The following is a 23,620-nucleotide window of genomic DNA, read 5'->3' as shown; positions in this document are numbered from 1 at the left end:
TTGCTTATATTAGAATTTTATTTAGAATACTAAAAATAACAATACATACAACTCCTTATGAAAGAGACATTCCAAAGGTTGTTACCTCAAAATGTAGGTTATAAAATCTAAAATAAGAAACAATGGCTTAGCTGACATCAATGCCTCAGTTCTAGCTAGTACATACAGTATTAAACTGCACCGAATGTTTATTTGAATAAACTGCCTCTTGGTCAGCATGGTCCACCATTAAAACAAAAACAATGGCAAAACACTCATAGTGAAAAAGAAAAACAAAGGCATGTCAGAAAAAAAGATGACTTGGTGATATCTTCCATTATATATCCACAGTTAAAAACTCCACAGACTAGCCTTGGTTTCCAATAATAAGTATTGTATATGTCAGAAACTTAAAGTCAAGTCGCTTGGCTTCATTCCAGTTCATACCCCAAACATTGAGAGGGACAGAACCACAAAATGTAGTTTATGTCAGCTTAGAATTTCAATGTAGTTTAGGTCATCTTAGAAGTTAAATGCAGCTTTGAACAAAGTTTATATGCTGTCATTGATTTCCTAAGGAGAGCTCTAATGTTATTGGATCAAAAGCTCTTGCCAAGTTCTGCTCTAGATCAAGAATCCTCTACTCATGTTTTAACCTTTAACACTCAGCTGAAAAAGATAAATGGTCCAAGAGCAACAGATAAACAACTTTGCCAATAAGGTCAGTGCAACAAATTTATCTCAAAATGAATGACCCTGAATAAAATCTATGAAGCCATTATTTAGTCATTATTCAGTAAATAAGAGAACTAAGCATACCAAGTACAGACTTTATGCAAATCCACCATTAAGTGTACTTTTTAATTCCATTGTTCAGACATAACAGCCAAACACTTGCTCCTGCATCCCCTATTTTCCGAAACAGCTAAAGCACCATTAATGCTTAACTGGGCACTAAATTTTCTTGCCAGATTTAAACAACCCAAGACTCAACAGGAGTTTTAGAAGGTTCTGACTATATACATGCTGAGTACAGATTTCTTTTTAAAACTGAAACTGGTTAGTGTGAGAATGTCCCTCCCCATCCCACCCTTTCTTAGAACTCTGGCCACAATCACATAACACAAAGACAGAATTATATAATTTACTGCTACGTTCACAAATGCAGTTCATATCCTTTTACACAGACATACATAAAACAAAACAAGTAAAAATGTTGTTTGAGTTCCTGAGCTGCAGTGGTCTAAAAAATGTTTCTCTTTGTAAAACCCTGTGAGATAATTGCACACATATGATAGATGTAAAAACAATACTGGTATATCACCAAGGCTCATCCTAATGCCTTTTAAAAATCTGGGTTCAAGATCAGAGCTCCCCTGAACCAGGCAGTACTCACACCTGTAGAAAATCCATGCAAAAGGAAGAGAGTAAAAACAATCATCACAAATATAGTTAGCTTTGGAGAGGTAGCTTGAAGATTTGTACCATGTGGAAGGATGCTCAATCACAATGATTGTGAGGTATGTCTTATATACACCCTCTGTCTCTCTCTCTGTCTTTCTCTCTCTCACACACACACACACACACACACACACACACACACACAGACACTCAGACACTCAGACATAATAAAGCTTGTAAATCCAATGACTATTCATTTCAAACTGAGAGAGAGACAATCAAAAGGGAAGGAAGAGAGGGAATGCTTGTGTGTGTGTGTTATTACAGATGACTGGTGCCCAACTGTAAACACTTATTTGTGTGGGTCTGCTGAAAGTGGTCCATGCTGGTGTTTATTTTAGGCGCATAGACACTGCTGGACTCTAGATGATCTAGATGAGTGCTGCAGTGCAAATGACATCCCTCTTGGGGTCCAGTGTGGCAAAGAAGCGCACATCTCTGTCTTTATCCATTCTCAGCTCAGACAGAGCCTCCTCCAGCTCATCAGTGTAAGCACCGCCTGGCTCCTTAAAGTAAGCTGACAACAGAAATATCTCATGTATTAATTAGATGTGTGAAATTTCCTGCCATCTACTGGTGTGAAATTGTAGTGATTTTACCATACTGTGCAGTTCATAAAATTGTAAATCCAACTATGTTAACAGTATTTTAGTTAGCTAGGTACAAAAACAAATAAACAAAAAAAAAACAACAAAAAAAAACAGGTTAGCTCCAGTAACTCAAATTGTGCCAAAGGCTAATCCTCATGCAAAGGTTATCAGACTTTTTTCCAACTCAGTGATTCAGTTTTGATTATCCTGTGGCAGCCAATAACCTACAGTTGTGGCCAAAGGTTTTGAGACTAGCACAAATTTTGGTTTTCACAAGGTTTGCTGCTTGAGTGTTTATGGTGGCAATTTGCATTAACTCTAGATTGTGAAGATGAATTGCAATTAATTGCAAAGTCATTCCTTGTCATAAAAATTAACTTAAATACAAAAATTACTGCATTTCAGCCACACCACAAAATGGCCTGCTAACATCATTTCAGTGATCTTCTCATTAACTCAGGAGAAAGTGTTAACGAGGACAAGGCAGCTGATATCACTCTGTCATGCTGATTAGAATAGCAGACTGGTTGCTTTAAAAGGGTAGTGGTGCTTGAGGTTTTCTGTTAACCATAGTTACCTCCAAGGAAACATGTGCAGTCATCATTGCATTGCATTGCATTGCATTGCATTGCATTGCATTGCATTGCATTGCATCAAAAGGGCTTCACAGGCAAGGACATTGCTGCTTGTAAGATAGCACCGAAATTGAACGTTTATTGAATCATCAAGAACTTCAAGGAGAGAGGTTCAATTGCAGTGAAAAAGGCTTCAGGGTGCCCAAGAAAGTCACGAAAGCACCAGGACCGTCTCCTAAAGCAGCTACGGGATCGGTTCACCACCAGTGCAGAGCTTGCTCAGAAATGGCAGAAGGCAGGTGTGAGTGCATCTGCACGCACAGTGAGGCGAAGGCTTTTGGAGGATGGCTTAGTGTCAAGAAGGGCAGGAAAAAAGACACTTCTCTCCAAGAAAAACATCAAGGACAGACTGACATTTTGCAGGAAGTATAGGGATTGGAATGCAGAGGACTGGGGTAAAGTTATTTTCTCTGATGAAGCCCCCTTCAGACTGTTTGGGATATCTGGACAAACAACTGTCTTGAGAAGAAAAGGTGAGGACTACCATGAGTCCTGTGTCATTCCAGCAGTGAGGCATACTGAGACCATTAATGTGTAGGGTTGCTTCTCATCCAAAGGAGTGGGTTTGATCAAAATTTTGCCTAAGAACACTGCCATGAATAAGGAATGGTATCAAAACAACTTCCAAGAGCAACTTCTCCCAACGATCCAGGAGCAATTTGGTGAACAACAATGCTTTTTTCCAGAAATGGTCCATGGCCAGGAAACTCCCCAGATATCAATTCCAGTGAGAACCTGTGGTCAATCCTCAAAAAAAGGGTAGACAAACAAAAACACAGAAACTGTGATCAACTCCAAGCACTGATTAGGCAAGAATGGGTTGCCATCAGTCAAGATTTTGCCCAGAAGCTGATATCCTGCATACCAAGGCGAAATGCAGAAGTCTTGAAAAAGAATGGTCAACACTAAATATTAGTCTTTGCTTATACTAGATGTATTTGTCAATAAAAAGTTAAAAAACATATGAAATGTTTATATATGGTATAATGAAGTACAATTAAACATCTGACAAAAGGATCTAAAAAAAAAAAAAAAAAAAAAAAAAAACTCAGGCAGGAAACATGAAAACCAAAATGTGTCAGTCTCAAATTTTGCCACGACTGTACATCTTGGCTGACGCCAGCACCCAACATGGTCTTAAACTCTTGAAGCCCATTTGAGAGTCCAACAAATTATGCGCTGTGAAACAATGTTCTGCCAACCAATATGGAATTCAAATACCAACTGCCTGGCTGTAGCCTGTCTATTTTTTTGGATGATTTTGGGAGATGTTAGAATCTACTATGCAACTGACTTGTTTTGCCCATTCCTAGCTCAGCTGAAAACTAACTGATGCTAGAAATTTCGGTGTGCTGATTTACACCACACACCCCCAGCACAACTTGTTGGAATGTATAATTTGCATGAAGGTGAGAGGTGTGCCACATAAACTTGGTGAATAATAATAATTATTATTATTATATTTAAAATTTTTATTATAGAAAATACACAGCTGTGTGTGTGCGGGCTGTTTGTGCAAGTGAATATCTTACATTTTTCCAGTACACTCTGGCGTAATGCCTTGGCGACCAGTACCCGTACATTGGGGACAGGATCAGAAGACAGACTGAGCAGGCAGGGAAGAAGGTGCTGAGCAAACTGATCCATAGGCATGCAGTCCTCTTCTACAACTGCCTACAGACAGAACAATTATTTATTTATACAAGCTCTGTCATGGAGTCTGCTCTTTGAAGAGAAAAACAAAAGAGAACCATTGCTTTCATGAACCATGTTACATCTCTAACTCGTTGCTCTTCCTACTGAACTAAAAATTAATTAAAATAAATTTAATTAGCTCATTTTTTTGTACTTTTATTTGCATGAGAAATAAATAGTGAAATGAGCTAAGCCCCAGAAGGGGAATGTATTACATTTAGGGATGGGCAATATAAATGTTATTTATTTTATATAAATCACAAATTATTACAATTTTTGAAACATGTTAAATTACTGAATTGCATACATTTTATACTGGTTTTTGTTCTTTTACTCCAGCTGACATATTGTCCCAAAATAACATTACAAAACACAAAGTTTTTTTCTAATATATTTTCCAATATTTCAACACTGTGCTCGGCACAACACTGCCTGCTTTGCTATAATATCAGCTAAATATTCTCCAGTCCTCCCTCTCAAGTTTAACTTTTGCAAAGCTTAACATTATAAACATATTCTAGTTAGAACAACATTCCACACACAAAATATTCATGTTTAGTTCATCTCACCTGGCATATGAAGGCAAATGCTTGTCGTCCTACCCATTTAGGACAGTGGCAAAACCTCACAACCAGCTCATTAATGAAGTTCAGACTAAGGTCATGAGCTCCACAAGAGTATAACTTTTGCAAGATCTCCACCACCTACACACGTACATAAATGGATGCACATACGCAGATAAACACACACAAAATAAATAATGATAATACAGTTGCCTATGTTGATTAATTTTATAATAGCACACAAGTGCATATAGTTCACACATATTCAAATCACAGTCCCCGAGGTCCAGGTCAGATATTATACTGTCGCTCCACCTAGACGTTAGATATAATGACACAGTGTCCAGTCAGTAACATTAGCCTAACTATTCAATAAACAAAAGTGATTACAAAGTGCAGAACTTGATTTAGAGATAACTAGCAAGAAAGCAAACAAATAAATTATTGTTTGAATTACAAAATACAAGTCAGCAGAGCTGAAAAAGCAACTACAGTTGACTTAGTTTGGCTTACAGAAAGTACATATGTAACTTTCTTTTCTGGCTTTATATATGTAGTTGTCTGAACTCTGAATTATTTTTGATATTTTCATTGAAGGGTAGCCCTGAAAAAGGCTTTTCAGTTAGGCATGCCACAATGTCTGTCTCAACTGTAGTCACCATTCAAAGTTCGGTGGCTAAACTAGCATGTACATAGACAATGATGTTTTACTAGTAGCTCCTTCTTCACAACACTGAGAAGGGCCAGGCTCCTATAGGCCAGCCCCTGTAGTGAAAAGCATAAATTTCATTGGTCAGTTTTCCTGTCATTTTGTTAATAGATTTGCATTACAGAACCCTTCAAAATATCACCAGAAAGAGCATGTAGGCACATACACAGCAGAGTTCCTGCAGCCATACTATTGAGCAGTTTCAAATAGTAGTACCATTCTGGGACAGAAATGCATCCTATAGTAACCAAGAATATGTAAATATATGAATATGCATATATGAAAAGGTTGATGTTTTTTATTTTACTTTATGTATGAAATATGATTAGATGAAAAAATTAATGTAATATTAATATACTTTTTTATTGGTCAAGCACAAAATTAAAGTGGCATTAATTTCCAAAGTTATGTATGTAGTTTCTCTTAAACCACTGAATTTGGGCACCACCAGTGTGGTCCCTTAGGCAAGGTCCTTAGTACTACCCGACTACCTCAATGAGAGCTCGAAACGAGAGTCACACTAACTTGGATGTCGCCCGGGTCAACAAGGTCTGTGTCAGATGTTGGGGGACCAGGGTGGGCTACTGGAACAAATACAAGACACTCGTGGACGAGAGTGGAGAATAGACAACTGCTGGACTGCTACTACACAAGTAACCCCACCATGCACACCATGCAGTGCCTGGCAGCACAAATGAACCAGCTGCTACGGATGGAAACAACGCTGAAGGAACCCCAGAAATAGGTAGTTGCATCTAAATACCAGAAAATAACCTGCCTCTGCGCAACATAAAAGCTCCTGTCAGGAATCATTGTGGCTAAAATGAATAGGCACATGGCTCAACAGAGTGAAGCCCAGAAAGGCATTGGCCGGAACAACAGAGGATCCAAGCACCAGCTACGTGTGGATAAAACAGTCACTCGTGACTGTTTGTTAGACAACATCAGTGTAATAAACAATACCCTACAATAAGTACTAGTTTAGTTAGTCAATATAGGAGCAGGGTCAGTGATCACTTAAATATTCCAAGAATAGATGGGTCTTCACTCTGCATTTGAAGACTGCAAGGAACTGTGTGTTCCAGACAGGACAGCAAGTGGAAGTTTATTCCACCATCTGGGAGCCAGGACAGAAAATAGTCTCAATGCTTGTCTTCCATGAGACTTGAAGCATGGTATTTCAAGCGGAGCCATACTTGAGGTTCGAAGTACTCGAGGTACGGATCGGGCTTTGACCATTGACCTCATGTATGAAGGGGCTGGTCCATTTTTGGCTTTGTAGGCAAGCATCAAGGTTTTAAATCTGATGCGTGCAGCTAAAGGAAGCCATTGAATGGAGCGCAGAAGTGGAGTAACGTGTGAACTTCGGAAGATTGAAGACCAATTATGCTGCTGAATTCTGGACAACTTGTAGAGGTCTGATGGCTCTTAGAGGAAGACCAGCAAGTAGTGAGTTGCAGTAGTCTAGCTTTGAAATCACAAGAAACTGCACAAGCACCTGGGTAGCTTCCTGTGAGAGAAAGGGCCAAATCCTTCATATGTTACCAAGGAGAAATCTGTAAGACCGGGTTAGATTTGAAACACGAGTTGAGAACGACAACTAGTTGTCCAAAGTTATGCGCAGGCTATGGGTAGCTTCGGATGGTGATACCAGGAAGTTTCTCGAAGGAAACTATGAGGCCAGACAGACCAACCTGTTCACTGCTTGGACTGACTACAAGAATGCCTATGCTTCAATGCCCTACACATGGATCCTGGAATGCTTGAGCCTGTATAACACGAATAGAACTTTAAGAGTCTTCATCGAAAACTCAATGTGGCTGTGAATGACAATCCTAGACGCCAACTAAAAGCCAACAGCACAAGTCACCCTCAAGTGTGAGATTTACCAAGGAGATGTCCTGTCCCCAAAGCTGTTATGCACAGGCCTGAACCACCTCAGTGAAATCATCACCAACAGTGGCTACAGATCACCCACTTCTTCTACATAGATGATGATCTCAAGCTGTACGCCTATGACAGAATGAACATCGACTCACTAATCCATCTCAGCAGGATATACAGCAATGACATTGGAATGACATTCAGACTGGATAAGTGTGGTTGGTTGGTTACAAGAAGAGGGAAGGTAGCTAGAACAATGGGGATTATACTACCAGAAGGTAACATAACAGATGTTGAGGTACCTTGGAGGACTAGCTTCAGAGCCACTATCCAGGATGAGACAACTAAGACCCAGGAGTACACCAGGATGATAGCCCCAAGTGATGAAATGCTTAGTGAGTACCTCAGACAGCAGAAACCCAAGGAGGAAATGAGGAGGAATAGGGGTCATTATGGGAGGATAAACCCCTGCATGGTATGTACCACTGACAAATAATGGAAACAAGCAGAGCGTATGTGGAATGCCATAACCAAGTGGCTGGCATAGTATACACAAACATCTGTCCTAAGTACATGCTGGAAGGTCCAAGGTCAAAGTGGGACACATCCCTGAAGGTGGTGAAGAATGACCGAGCTAAGATCCTGTGTGACTTCCAGATACAGGATATATGATTCGTGTAGGATTCTCCCATATGACACATCACCACCATCAGAGGGCCAGTGTCTCACATGTCTTGCATCTTTTAAAACTATTATACTTCACAATTTCACTGTTGGGCAGACCTGGCTATATATTTAAACACATTTAAAGCAACACAAAGAGTGATCACTCACTAATTTGTAGGAAATCCACCGTACTTCTGAAACTTTGTCTGAACAGAGGTCGAGTGCTATTTGTCTGAGATAGTTGTACACATCATGGTGGCTGTACAGTTCAATAATCAGGATCAACTGCCTGTAGACACACACACGATCAATATATAAATCTAGAAAAACATGGCAGATGCAATGATACAAAAAGACTAAGCAGGAAGAAACAAGAGAATGAATCAGCAATGCCTGAGTGAATAAACGAATAAATGATATGTACTCAGCTAACTCAAAGCGGAACCTCCAGTTTCGGCTGTTGTCTGTCACCATAAACTCCTGCAGTTGATAAAGATATTCCCGGCGCTTATCAGCATGGAGAAGCTGCAAGAAGAATGAAGAGTTCATCTTGGACCACTAAGAGTTACTGTTATATAATGGTTATTATTATGTAAAGATGATTATAATTTACATGATTAAATAGCACAAAAACAAAAACAAAAAAAAATAAATAAAATATTATATATAATTTTTTGGCTTAAGGCTTGCACACTCACCCCATCATCCAAACACTAAGAAAACCTGCAGAATAATGACACTATATAAGATCATAGAAAGCAAAGCCTGTAGGTTCTCACCTTCAGAAAGTCATATAGGTGTTTCAGAACTCCAATTCGCACTTCGTCTAGGTCTTTAAGAAAGCCATTGAAGATGGGCACAAGGTCAGCTGCTGTCAGCTGATCCCCAAGAATCACTGCCAGCTCATGGATCGAGAATGCCAGGGTCCGACGGACTTTCCACTGTTAAAAACTCAGTATATCAGAATTGCTTCTTCAGCATATTTACATTGATCTATACTACTATAGCTACAATTTGGCCTGAAGCTTCTGAGGGGAAAAAGGGGTCTTATATTGCATAAGAATAATCAGAGTAGACCACCATAAAAGTTGTCCTAGGCAAACTAAATGTTCTGAAATTCCAGTCAAGGTGATTCCATTTCTTCCATGTGAATGTGGGGCAAGGACCAAGAGATTCAATTAGTATCAAGTTGCTCAGATTGTTCCAAAACAAGAAGACAGCTCTCAAGTTAGTGTACCTAGAGTAGTACAATCCTCACCTGTACATCAGTTGCGAGGGTTTCATAAGTGTCTTTGAGGCAATGCCAGTTCTGTCTGCCCAGCGTCAGGGCCACACCTGGCAGGCTAAATGCACAGTGTCTGGCTATTTCAGTGTCTACTGTCTGAGCTCTGGCTGGATCTGTCATGGACAAGTACTGATCCAACAACTGCTGAGGAACCACATTCTGTAAGATAAAAAGGAGGGAAGAAGGAGTGAGAGGGAAGAGACTCATGTGATTGATATTAATAAGTGGATAGCAGAAAAAGACTGATATGGTTACAATGTGCAGGTTAGTCTATTATGAATAAAGTGCTCTAAAAACAAATCAACAAAAAATAACAACTAGGTGTAAAGTAAACCCAAGTCAATTTTAAAAACATTATCTATATTAGTGTGTGATTTAGCGAGACGTGCGTAATATGCTATAAAAAGGACATAAAAGGAAATGTCAATGTCTTCTGCTGGAACATGTATAACTTAAAATACATTTATGTTACATGGTGCCAAGATGTTAAATGAGCTGGGCCAAGATTGACAGTGGCCTTTAAAAAAAATAATAAAAAAAATCACCAGATACCACTGCTACTTACCTGAACTTTAGACTTCTCCTCTTCATAACTCCTGTTAATATCAGATTCCTTCCCTTCCTCCACATTCTCTATCAGCTCCAAATCCTAAACACACAAAAAAACATTTTAATCAAAGAAATAAAAACACACTCAAAATGCTACACTATATACACTACTATGTGAAAGCATGCCGAAGCTAACAAATGTATTAAGCTGTGTGAAACAATATGAAATATGAAAGAAAAACTGAAAGAACTAAGAAAATAGATAACATTGACATTGAGCAGTTCCAAATTATTTTTGATAGTGGAGCTGTATTATGTGAATACAGTGCTACATGTCCTCCATTTACCAGAACGCTTGATCCTGGTGAGGTAGGTGGAGTGTTTAAGAAGTGGGCATCCATCTCTGGAGGCTTGTGTGTGATCCCTTCATTTCCCAAAACTGAGACAACCTGATCCCCATCATTTTCTTGACTCTCTAGCTGAGCCGCTTTCAGTGCAGCTGACAACACTTGCACTTGAGCTGAGAAACAAACATAAGCATGACAAAACACTAAATATTGTATTTATTATACTAAGCTACATATTTAATCAATACTGAACAACATTAACAAGCATTTTACCAAAGGTCTAGGACAAATACATCCATCAATTCATTTAATGTCTTTTCTAAAATAAAATGGAGAAAAAACTTTATGTACTTGTGTTGGTTTGAAATACAAATTATTAAAGCAAAAGAAAAAACAAACAAAATGAAAGCAGAAAAAGACATCCTGTGCTGAATAAACATGCTATTTTTGCCTGACAAATGAGGGAAAAATGTACGTTTCGAAAGGTCTGAAAGGTGCAGCAAGTTGACCAATGGAAGCGTGTGGAGTCCAAAACCTTTATAACCAAGTATGCAGACTGCTTCTAAACAAATAAGCTCCTTTTTATTAAACCCTGCTTAGTCAAGACTAAGCACCAGCTATCAGTGAAGCTAACATAAAACAGAATAACAGATATAGTGAATTGTCATGTTGATTAAGCAGATGGAAGACAACATACGCCTAGGCTAGTGTTCCCATTTTGTGCAAATGGGTGTTAATGTTACGCAGTGGTGCAGCTAATTAATATGATACACACTGCATACAACTCCATATATTGTTAATAGCTTGGATGGGTTAGTCAGTATTTCAGTGGTTTTTACAGTAGCATTGTATGTCATTGAGCAATTTTAAAATGCCAAAAGGATAACCGACAGTAAAGGGCAATTTATTTCTCAGATATTTCTCCACTGCATACTTTGTCATCACTCTTCACATTTGTTGTTTATTAATGGAAACTGTGTTTTTACACACAGTTTAAGTATTTTTCAAGAACTCTTTTCTAGTTTGATGTAATAAACACCAAACGTCTAGTTTGTAAAAGTGGGTAATTAGTTGGTGCTTAGGGTTTAAATAAGTGCAAGTTTCTGTGAGTTGCCAAGATTTGGCAAGTATTTGCTCTTTTCAGGCGATTTTCAAAAAATATGGGCACCAAAAGCTTCACATTGCATTAAATTTGTCAATATGTGGAAGACTGTGTTGCACGATGTATCCTAAATCAAAATTTGTACAAAATAGCAGAAATGCTACACTGACAGTTGTTAGTGTATTCTACTTCAGACTGTCCTAGTTTAAACATCTATTTGAAGTTGACAAAATAAGGATTCCCTTAGAAATTAATATGCATGCAGCATGTAACAGGATTTCTAACATATTACACTCTTAATATTTAAGTTACCTTGTACATCAGGATCATCAAGATGAGGCTGGAGGCTTTCCAGTACTTTTTGGATCTGACAGCTCATGGCTGGGTCCTTAGGATTTAATTTTGGAACTTCTTCTTCCCCCTTCAACATTTCTTTTCCTGTTTCCTCATCTTTTCCCTCACTTTGTAGTAGCTCCAAATCCTGGCTGATGTCAGGCAACACTGGTCTCCAGTAGTGAAAAGAGTTATACATATCATCTGTCTGCTGGTTGAAGGTGGGGGTTGAGCACTCAGACCGAACTAAAATTATACCCTCTGCTGGGGGTTTATTTAAGGACTGAGCTGGGGGGTAGTAGGTGTCCTCTGGGGTTTGAGATGCTGAAAGGACTTTCTCTGAGCATTGCTCAGTTAGGTCTAGATGAGGGGGACTCTCAGGAAAGCAGATACTTAAGCTACTACTGGATGCTTGCTGCTTGTTACTGTGGAGATAGAAAAGTTCAAAATGTTCAATTAATGAGATAGGTCTCATTTTAGACAAAAAAAAAAAAAAGACAAACACTAAAAGTACTGTGCTATTAACACTGTCACATTCGCCCCTCCCTGGCGTTGCGGTTCCCATGGCAATGCCTCTGTTTATTTACTTCCTGGCTTTGTTTCCTCATGTTTCCTTGTTTTGGTTTCTTTTGGTTCCACCACTTAACTAGTTTTTTACCTACCTGCTATTTACCCACCTGAATCATGTTAGTCCCCATTAGTCTCTGTATTTAAAACCCCATGTTTGTGTTCAGTCTTTGCGAAGTCTCTTTTACCCGTGTTATGTTTCTGAGCCATTTGTCGTAGTGTTTGTTCCTCTAGTTTGTTGGATCTCTGCCCGTTTTTGGATTGCTCTCTTTGCCTGTTCCCTGACTGTTTTGTTTAATTCAGTGACTGATTTCTGGATTTCGACCCAGGCTAGGACTTTGGATTACGACTCTGGAATTCCCGTGTTCTCCAATAAAGCTTCATTCACTTTACTGCATGCAACTCCATCTCTGCAGGTGCTCAGAATGTTACAAAGACACATACCTATGAATGATTAAATCAATTAATGAATAAACTGTAAAACCAGCCATGTCAAACTTTGAAAAGAGATTAAAAATATTTTTTAGTTTCATTTTTTAAATTCATTTTTTGGTCTCTAATGGAATATTTTGACATTATGCTGTCTCAAAGGTGTTATGCTAATCTACCTGTCTGTTGACAATGTTCGGATCTCACGCAGTGTTCCGTCCTCATGGAAGTGGAAACCAGTGCCAGATGGAGTGGCAAATGTAGAGATAAATCGACCAAGAGACTGAAATGCAGCCTGGCGGACCTGATTAGAGAAAGTAGAGGGGGTTATGAGAAAGGCTATAGTCTTAACTACAATTAATTAAAAAATCTAAAATTAGGCTTTGAGAGTAAATACCACTTTTTAATAAATTAATGGTGTCACACTGATTAAATGTGACAATTTTTGTTCTCATGCCATGCTTTTTAGTGTACAAGTGCTTTTGTGTCCTTTTTTACACTTACCCAACGGGACTGATCACTGATGAGGTTGATGAACAAGGGAGACAATTTAGAGCGCCGCACCACTGCAGATGTACAGTGTGAAACTACCATGAAGCACTCAGCACAGGCTTTACGAATGCCCCACAGGCTGTCTGAACATAGGTCATAAAACTTCGGCAACTGAGACCGGAGGCAGAGAGAAAACAGTGGATGAGGATAAATTGAACAATGTCCTAGTTCATTTTAAGATAGTATCAACTAGAATACCCATTATCACAAACAAATATTAAACATATTTTCGACAAGATATATTGACAAGTTGTATAGAAAATGTCAACCAGCAGTAACATCCAAAGGCTGTCCTCACCAGTAGTTTCTCTGTGGCTTCTTGGCCAACAATCGAACAGAACTCACCAAAATTTACTGCACAAACCTAGATGTAATTGAAGATAAGAGTACAAAAAAAGGTTTTTAATTTATTCATACATTTCTGGCCAACTCTGCACAAATTACAAATGAAAATTAACATTATTTCCCAAGACCAACAAACTTTGTATATTGTAAAACAGATTATATTTTACTAAGGAAAGAAAACTCTACACCTATTTTCATAAGAGCTCGATTGCTGACATGGTCCATCAAAATATCAGATTAAAATGTATTGAATAAAACAATTGTCTTAATATTCACTAGTGCACAGAGCACTTTTTTGTTGCGATCTACTAGACTAGATTGTTGGGGCAAAAACATCCAATTACATTGAAATGCAGGGGCAAGAGAAAGGCATGTAAGAAAGTCCTCTAGGACGACAGCTACAAGGGGCCAACAGTAAATACAAGCAGCTCAGAGAATAGAACATCTACACAGACAATAATGAATAAGACTCTGATAGCAACCATCGAAACAGAAATGAAAATTAAAGCAACATGCAGAAGGGTATGTGAAAGTTAAAGTATATCATCTCTCAAAAAAATGGTCAAGGTCTCAGGAGGTCAACATTAAAAAAAAAAGGTTTGTGTTTTTTAATCAGAAAATAACATTACCTTGCGGACTTGGAAAAGCCTGCTATCACTGCAGAGTTCACAGTAGCGCAGTAACAGCCGGTGCTCCACTGTGTCTTTACCTAGCATGGTTATCAGCTTGCACATGATCTATAACGCAATAAGATAACCTACTTAAGAATGACCTATAACTCAAAACTCTATTAATACATCACAAATGACTAAATACGTTACACTATTTTGCTCTGAATATTGTATTTGTCTGTTGTCCTTATGTTTCACTCAAAATCAATTGTATTTGTACTATATAGTTATAGCTTACCTAAGGTATTACCTAAGGTGTCATCCTTATCATTAAGTCATTAAGGTATGTGCCTCTTTAATTACCATAATTGAAATATGGTAATTAATTACTATGTATGTAATGTAACCATTTTACATTCCACCTTTTTCCATGCTCAGACAGTCCTTTAATAAAATTTGATGACTGTAGGTTCAATCACACCAAGTCACGTTTATACCGGTGAGCAAAGCCTCTCTAGGAGATGATATGACTAAAACTATAAGTCAAACAAGCTTTAGAGGGTGATAAAGGAAAACTAATATTAATGGATGGCTTGTGACCATCATTTTCTGTTGTTTTCTTAACATAACCATTAACATCTAGTCTTTAATCTTGTCTAAAAAATAATTGTATTTTTCAAATGAGAGAATATTACATGAGATAAATTTTATATACATCGGATGGTGGCACTTGAATGTTAACAACAGTTATCCGTAACTGAATATAGAAGAATGTAAACGCAATCAAACATTTTTATTACAGCAAGTGTGAGGAGAGTACACTAAGAAATTGTTATACCCCATTCTTGTTAAGAGCTTTATATTCACGTCCTCTCTAACAAAAATCTTTCAGTCTTACCGCAAGAGCCTCAATCTTATAGTCGTCGTCGCTGTTGGGTTCAGTGAGCTCCAAAAGCACAGGACAGACTTTTCCTTCCATGTCAGTTTTACATATTAGACCCTGTTCCAGCAGCACAAGCAGAGCTGCCTGACTTGTCTTACGCACCTAGGATGACAACCCAGGAAAAAAATTAATTAATCAATCAATCAATCAAACAAACAAAAACCCCACAACCCACTTTTTCAACAAGATAACTGGAACTAGTACACAAAACACTTGTTATATCCATGCCATCTATTAAACCTACATCTATTAAACACTTGGGGCTAAACCGCGGGGCTAAACAGCTATACGGTCACCAGCACTCTCAACACTGTCGTCTACTAGCAGATACATAACCAATCAATATGAGAAAAGAAGGCAAATGCCATCCTAGTATCACTGGTTATTGCCAAATGCTATCAACACACTGGAATAACCTATTAATGGCATATATCAATGGAGAAAAATCCCCAACTCAGAATACGTATGGATTTGTCTAGACATACCACTCACATACATATACATCAATCCATAATATATACTGACACTTGTTTAAGTGTCAATATATATTATGTTTGATGACGACCCTGATCAAGTCGCCATCACCTGCACCTCACCCTAACTTAGGCAGCGACACGAACGCGCGCCTGCGTCTTCTCTGTAATCGACGAAGGAAGAACCATCCTCCACTACAAAGGAGGGGAAGACGCCATCGAACACCGAATAGAAAATGAAACCAAAACTGGAAACAACTTACGTGCTTAATGTTAAGCGGTTTTTATATTGTGGTGTATCATTTATGTTAGAATACCGTTTAAATGTATAATTATGACGGAGAGTTTCTAATGTATTTACAATCGTTGTTATTGGTTTAACCCTCAAAGAAATGGTGGGAGAACCAACATATAAAAGTCCGGCAACTAGCCAGTCTGGGAAAATCCCAAGAAGGAATACTGACGACATGACGGTGGTGAAGACAATAAATTCTGCGAGTTGGCTAATTTGAACGATGGATCGAATCCTCTAGAGGCGACCAACAAGAGAAGCAAATGGTGCTGCTTGCAAAGGGGTCGGACTTTGAAAGAGGAAAACAAACTCTAACTCGGATACTGGTCTGAAGAACAGAAACAGAGACTGCAGAGCCAGGTCGGGATAGAAGTAGAACCCACAGAATTACTCTGGTCTGTCTTGCCTCCGTTTTTGAATGTTTTAAAGACTTTTTTTTGTTTTTCCATTTTGTTTTTGCACTTGGATAACTGGAAGAGCTGTACACGTGGGATTATAAAATAAATATTCTCTGTTATAAAAAAAAGTTTAGTCCCTGAAGTTGTGGCTACCCTTGGCCCTCCCCTTGACCACACCGACCATGCATACACATTAGTCAATTATTATACCTGCCATATCTGCTACAATAATTATAATTTGATTTTCTCTCTCCTTATTCCTCCTCAATCCCCTTCTCGTTCCCCTTATTCTCTTACTTTTCTGTTTATAGATATCCCCCCCTTTTTTTTTGTGGGGCAGACATATATGTATATAAGATATAGCAAAGTCATTGTTCCGCCGATGAGGGGTGGTGTTGATAGACAGATCTTCTGGCACATAAGAAGGTAACTGTCTTCTCATGAAAATTATTCAATGTGTTTATATAAGCCTTATGAGATCATGTGAAATACTTCATCGCCTGATCATTAGCCACTATCAGTGATTATACAATTTAGAAGTGGGGAAAGGGTATTAAGTTTATATAGCATGTGATGGGCCCATTCTTTTTCCTGATGATTTCTGCTTAATAAAATGTTGTGCTTTCTGTTCACTTTCCATTGTTATTAGACTTGTTTTCTGTGAACGATGGAGGGACAAAACACAATGTTTATATGAAATAATGAAAGAATGGACTATTAATTTCCCTCAACAACTCTTTTGTAAGCTCGACATCAAAATCATGACCCCAATACTTATATCTTGCAAGGAAGAGAATGGCTTATTTGTTTTGCAAGTCTAACCACAGTAAGTTATGCTGCCTGGTGCTGCAAGAAGAAAGGCTGTTGTGTCGTGCTTTTACAAAGGCTGACAATATATTAGGGTTGGTTTAAGACATAGGACTGCAACTGTGTTTTTATTATACAACACAGTATGATACAAAAAGGATTTACATTTATGTACCTTGAAGCCATGGATAGCATGCTTCTGACTTTTAAACTGTCAAATTAGATATCCATCATTGACAGATGTAATGTTTCCCAATATGATCATCACTTGGCTCAAGCCTAATTTCTAATGATTTATACCTCAAATGACATAGCAAAGTAAAAAACACAACTATTACACAACTAATACAACTATTAACTACTAACCTGGTTATTGGGGTCCGTGAGATAACGTACCACAATGGGCACCAAGTATCGTGAGAACGCTACTGGAAAATTAGGCCGACTCTCATGAAGGAACATGGCAATGTTTGGTACTTGTTCCATAAGTTCGGCTCGCACTGTAGGTTCTGAAACAAAAACGCATGCACATACACAAAATTCTTGCAAAATTGTGATTTGGATCAATATGCAGACTCTTAACTACCATATGTGTTTAAATCAAAGAGCTTCCAGGGAATTTTAACCAGACAAGAAATATTTTTACCATATACATGACAAATTCTCTTGTAATAAAACATATAATTGTGATAACTGTAAAACATGAAATATCCATTAAAAAGTCAAAGCTGTCGGTTCAGATTTAGCGGGGGGTTTTCAGAATATATCAGATGTGTTTACATATTTAAGTTGCCATAGAACAGACACCCACAAGACAGTTCGGTATATGGGACTGATATTAACAGGTACCTGAACAACCAAAGGTTTTGCAGGTATTGTGAAGAGCAAAACAGCAACAACAGAGCAATCACAACAAAATAACTGTACAGAAATGTACCAGTTCAAGGTGTGAAAGGAATATACGCAATTTTCATATCCTTTCCCTTGCCAAAGAGCCAATCTGTCAACAGGCATGGTTCATGTTCATATTTATTAGGATCTCAGACAAACTGTTAGTTTCCTCTGCACATTTCGCTTCAAACAGTTTCTCAAGTTTTAGACAATATTGTGAAGGCTTTAGTTAGTGATTAAAAAAAGGTCGGTGTCATCTTTAAACAGCAAGTGCTGTTTAAAACAGTTTAAAACTTTGTTTTTACAAAGTTTGACAGCAAAGTTCAAAAAGTCATCTCATTTTGGCAAACCACATAGATTTGCCGGCCTCTAAGAACCATGGCATTTTTGTCAGCACAGACACAAAAGATAATTCAAATTCTATGCTTTCTAAGACTGTGGTCTTCTGGGCTTTTTGGAGTTTCTGAGCTCACCAGCCTTTTAATAATATACCAAATAGGTAAATTTTCCACTCCTAATGTTTCTGCTGTCTCTCTGCGTTTGTTTTGATTTTCATCTTAATGATGGATTGCTTCACTGGAAAAGACAGGTCTTTAAACTTCATATTGAGAGTGGCATCCTGCTAACACTCGAATGAAAAATGCTCTAGTTATTCTGAGTTAGGATACCCAAATAAAACCATTACGGTCCAGTTTGCTTGCTATTTTTCCTTTTTCAAATTCATTTTGAATTGACAAAAAAATACATACCGGCATCCTCAGACATCCTGGCTACAGTCTCCATTATACTGATGAAATCATTCTCATTATCACTGAACTCTCGTAGCACATCTATTAACCCACGTGCCACAATTTGTCTAAAAAATAAATAAATATGCTTTAATGATGACATTACAACATTAATTTGTAATTCTATACATACATATCTAGAGATTAAGAAGCTATCAGGTGCTGTTTTCTACACACAAATTTTGTATGTTGTGGAATAAAAATGTTTTGCCTTCAATTTTCAAAGATATGTGACAGTTTGCTGCCCATACTTGGCAATTTTACTCAGGCTTATTGTTGTTGCTGTAAGGCACCTTTTTCTGCAGTACATGAAGGGAAATCAAATATCATAATAATATAGCATGTGTAATCACAATGTAATGCAAGGAATAGTTGCGACTTTCTCTAAGTGATCTCAAGACATGTTGATTGCTCGCCCATTTTTGGCACACTGGTTGGATAACTATGTTTCTTTCACATGGAGTTCTATGATCAAAGACATGGCAAACTTAATTTAAACAACACGATTTTTTGTAATACTTTCCAACATTATATATATATATATATATATATATATATATATAAAACCTGTTATAGTGATTATATAACGGTTAATTGTAAAATTATAATGCAAAACAATTTCCCAAGACTAAAAATACATGGAGCAGACAATCACTATAAATATATAAATAACTATAAATATAACAAAATAAAACTGATGCACACTAAAAAGAGCAATAAGCTCAACTTTTAAATCAATAAATCAATCAATCAATCATGCCTGCAAATGTTTGACTCAAAATGCAGCAGGACCTTGATAATTAACCAACAGTTAACAAGTGCTAAAGCTGCTTGACCAAGAACTTTATCTTTTCTGACCTTAGCACTTTCCCAACCTCAGAATAATGAAACCAAAGAGTTTATAATTAGTTAGTTATGTGTGTTCTGTAAAAGATAATCAACAGTAAGTCAGTCATAAATGTAAAATAACTCCCAACAGGACTCTGAACCAATCAGAGAAGTCTTGTATTACCTAATGAGGTCCAACTGGCTATACATCATACCACAGAGGGATACAATAAGCAACTTTAAAATTAATTTTGCTACCAGTTTGTATACTGAGAAAGGACTCTGCTGCCTCTTACCTATTGAATATATTCTCACTGAAGGCGTATTTTTCTAGCCGGCCCAAGGGAGTTAGGTTGTCCTGCCCTGCGTCCAGGAAAGCTGTGATTCGAATACCTTCACATTCAGAACCATAGTCATCAAAGCCAACTGCAAATTTAACATAAAAAAATACAGTTTAATAATAGGGTGCGAGATAGGGGGTGTGAGATAGGGGGTTAGAAACCACCGCTGAATTTCATGTTTTCCTGCTTCCCAAATGATACTGCCTTTAAATTTCATTCAAAGCAAATAATGATAATACTAAGTGAACAAACATACACCATAACAACAATAGCAACATTCCAAATTTTCAAATGATCTAACCTATTGTTGCTACACACACATATATGACCAAAAAGGACATGGTTCTCCATGTAATAGAGGGTATGCATTGATGTTACTTTCCCACCAGAATACGCCCCTTCAATCAGACAGAGTGGCAAAATATCCTGCAACATGGATCCATCCATTACCAAAGAATCAGTGGTCTATAGAAATCAATGTGGCCAGAAACAGGTTTCTTGATATTTATACGTAGAATCCATGATTTCACTGCTTGGGAAATACACTAAATACAGCCTGAAAGTATATAAAAGCCACATTGCTTGGTCATACTTCAAGACAGGATTTGTTGATAACCCTAAGTGTTGATGACAGCGATGGATATTCTGGTTACATGTGAATAGGTCTGCAAAAATATTTGTATTTTATTTGCAAAACTGTAAAACTAGCTATTCTTGTGGTCATCATGTTACTTTAATGTTTCTCCATTCCAAGTCTAGCTAACTTCCAAACCTACAAATTTATCTGGCTAATTGTTCAACTATATTTGTCTTGGCTAGCAAATGCTAGCTTTAAAAAATAATTCTATTTTAAATAATTTAAAGGTATTTTATTTAAAGTATTTAAAAATGAAATAATACATTTTGTGTTTTAAATTTTGTGATTATATTCTATGATTTCTATAACGTTTATCAAAACATGCTCAATCAGTACTCTTAATCTGACACTTAATCTGCTCTATGTATTCTACAAAATGTGCATAATCTTGTGTGTAATCTTGATTCAAAATCAAGATTATACAGAAAGAATAGCTTTAGTGCCAACACTTAACCCTTAACAAATGTTGTATCAGCAGCTAGGGTAGGGAGATTTGGAACAAAAACATAATTCAGTTATTGTGAAATATTCACAAAACAAAATGCATATCATTAGTCTTTCTGGAAAAAAAACACAGTAGCACCATATTACAAATGAATGCATACTGTCACACAAGTGATCAAACTGCCTATTTTTACATACATAAATAGATAATCTACAACTCCTTATTGTGCTTTAATATAAAGAATACATGCCAATATGAATTATACTCACAGTCATCTATATCATCATGACCATCTTCGAAATACAAAGACAGACCTGCAGAAAACAGATTTTATATATGTAGAAGGTATGAAGGAACATTAGAAAATAGAATGTATGAAACAATATGCTTTCATTCAAAGTTCTGACATATTAGATCACCACCAAATAGTCAAATGTTATCTTTTTAAAATATATTTAGGGGCTCAGATGTAATTGGCTGCTCATGTAATCCATTACCAGGTGTGAGGCACGTCCTCAATTACAAGTAAACAGATATAAGGTCTAAAGTTGACTGCAAGTGTGGCAATCTGTTGCCATTAACTTTCAATATGAAGTTCAAAGAGCTGTCACTGCCAGTGAAGCAAGCCATCATTAAGCTGAAAATCAAAACAAACGCCGAGAGACAGCAGAAACATTACGAGTGGAAGAGAGTATTCTTTCCTTGATGAAAAAAAAATCCTTCACAACATAAAGGTATCTGTGTCAAAGTCAAAAATCAAGAGAAGAGTTCATGAGAATAAATAATGAGGGTTTACAGCAAAATATAAGCCTCAAAAACAGCAAGACTAGACTTGCCAAAAACAGTTATGGAACAATATCTTACGAACAGATAGTGAAAGATGAGAAGAGAGGAGTATGGAGAAGTATGGATGATACAGATAAAGCATTATGGAGACAGTGTTATGGATCGGGCATGTACAACTGTGAATGGAACTGGTTCCCTTGTTGATGTGTTGGATGTGACTACTGACAACAGTTGCAGAAAGAAGTCTAAATGAAGTCAAATCAAATCAAAATGTATTTATATAGTGCTTTTTTACAACCGATATCACAAAGCAGCTTTACAAATGTCCAAGTCCAAGCCCCCAGTGAGCAAGACAAGGGTGACGGTGGCAAGGAAAAACTCCCTAGAGCATGAAGAAGAAACCTTGAGAGGAAACAAGACTCAAAGGCGGGGCCCATCCTCCTTTGGCTGATTATCGGCTCAGATGTAAAATTAATAAGACTGCACTTCACAGTGCAAACTGTGAAAGCAATGCAAAAGGTTTTCAAGACATGGAAGTGTAATATTCTGCAATGGCCAAGTCAATCAGTAAATTTCCACTATTAGGGCTGTAATTACAAAGGCAAAACAGCTGGATATATGATGAATAAAATGGACATTTTGAAAGTAAAACAATTCTCAGAAGATCAGAATGGGTACTTTATGAGAACACACTTTTTGGAGGCCATATTTGGAGAAAGGCTTTACTCTTTTCACTGTAAGCGACAGACTTTGCTAAATATAATGAGAACAAAGTGAGTCCCAATTACTGAGGCCTCTGAAGATGGAGTGCATGAAGGAATGAAGGCAGATACCATGCTATGCGTTCTCCTGTTTCATCCATCATTTGACATCTCATTTGTTGTCTTCTAAAATACGTGTGATGTGATTTTTTTCTCCCTCTCAGCAATAGCATCACAATAAAATGTTTATCAATGTGCTAATCATATGCATGACACACTACTAGTGATCACAAAATATAGCTTAACACAGTAACGTTAGATAGCGCTAACGCCTTAAAACTTTTTTCTTGGATGAATATACACCTACAAGTTATAATTTTATTGTCCTTGCGATTTGATGAATAAACATGTTGACCAGCTAAAAGGACATAGCTAGGGCAACCAATGAGTTAGCCAACGTTAGCCAGCTAACCGAACTAACCAATGTAACGCTAGCCAGCTGTGTGCTGTTTTCACATACAGGCAATACACACACGGGGTTAATAGGTTACACTGAACAGCAAATATTTGTAAATCAAAATCAGGATTAAATGTGAATAAAAATAAGCAGACAAAAACACAACAATTCGAAGTGAATGTTATAAAAGATAATTCATCCTGAACAATGCTGTCTGGCATGACAACTGAACTACGATGCTGGCTAGTCCCGAGCAAACCAGGCAACTAACGCTAGCTACCTACTGACTCCTAGCTCCTGCTAGTCCATTGAAATGACAATTGTATAATCATACGTTCACCATAACAGATTAATCGCTTAATCAAGATATGTTATTACATATTGATTGTGTGTATTAACACTGTAATCTTGTAAAGAACGTATTTAAATTTATTTCACGTTACCTGCCATCTTGATTTACACAGTTCTACAGCAGAGCTGTCAGTCAGTTTGTAGTTTAAACTACTTCCTGAAAATGCTTCCTGGTACAAT

The 23,620-nt window shown here is 37.4% G+C and overlaps 1 protein-coding gene across 3 annotated transcripts; it reads right to left on the bottom strand.

Moving 5' to 3' along the window:
* ppp4r1l (protein phosphatase 4, regulatory subunit 1-like) lies at positions 1 to 23,591 on the bottom strand. Of its 3 annotated transcripts, XM_027010774.3 has the most exons (20): positions 23,533 to 23,591; positions 21,415 to 21,459; positions 20,019 to 20,148; positions 18,856 to 18,962; positions 17,582 to 17,724; positions 15,201 to 15,347; positions 14,321 to 14,428; positions 13,645 to 13,710; positions 13,299 to 13,457; positions 12,974 to 13,098; positions 11,778 to 12,223; positions 10,364 to 10,536; positions 10,033 to 10,116; positions 9,441 to 9,626; positions 8,962 to 9,123; positions 8,607 to 8,707; positions 8,351 to 8,471; positions 4,930 to 5,064; positions 4,198 to 4,339; positions 1 to 1,957 (listed from the first exon to the last, which is right to left on the bottom strand). In XM_027010774.3, exons 1-20 carry the CDS (start codon positions 23,537 to 23,539, stop codon positions 1,812 to 1,814), a joined length of 2,733 nt encoding a protein of 910 aa, XP_026866575.3. In that variant the 5' UTR covers positions 23,540 to 23,591; the 3' UTR covers positions 1 to 1,811. The 3 variants fall into 3 exon arrangements, with proteins under 3 accessions (XP_026866575.3, XP_026866574.3, XP_081573192.1); XM_027010773.3 differs by having other exon boundaries at positions 8,351 to 8,707; XM_081717066.1 differs by lacking the exons at positions 18,856 to 18,962; positions 21,415 to 21,459; positions 23,533 to 23,591 and having other exon boundaries at positions 8,351 to 8,707.
* Between the last annotated feature and the right edge of the window lie 29 nt (positions 23,592 to 23,620).

The sequence above is a fragment of the Electrophorus electricus genome, chromosome 7 (genome assembly GCF_041902795.1).
Source record: "Electrophorus electricus isolate QZ-2024a chromosome 7, ASM4190279v1, whole genome shotgun sequence".
NCBI lineage: Eukaryota > Metazoa > Chordata > Actinopteri > Gymnotiformes > Gymnotidae > Electrophorus > Electrophorus electricus.
Note: the sequence above shows the minus strand (reverse complement) of the source record. Positions and strands in the feature narration are given on the sequence as shown.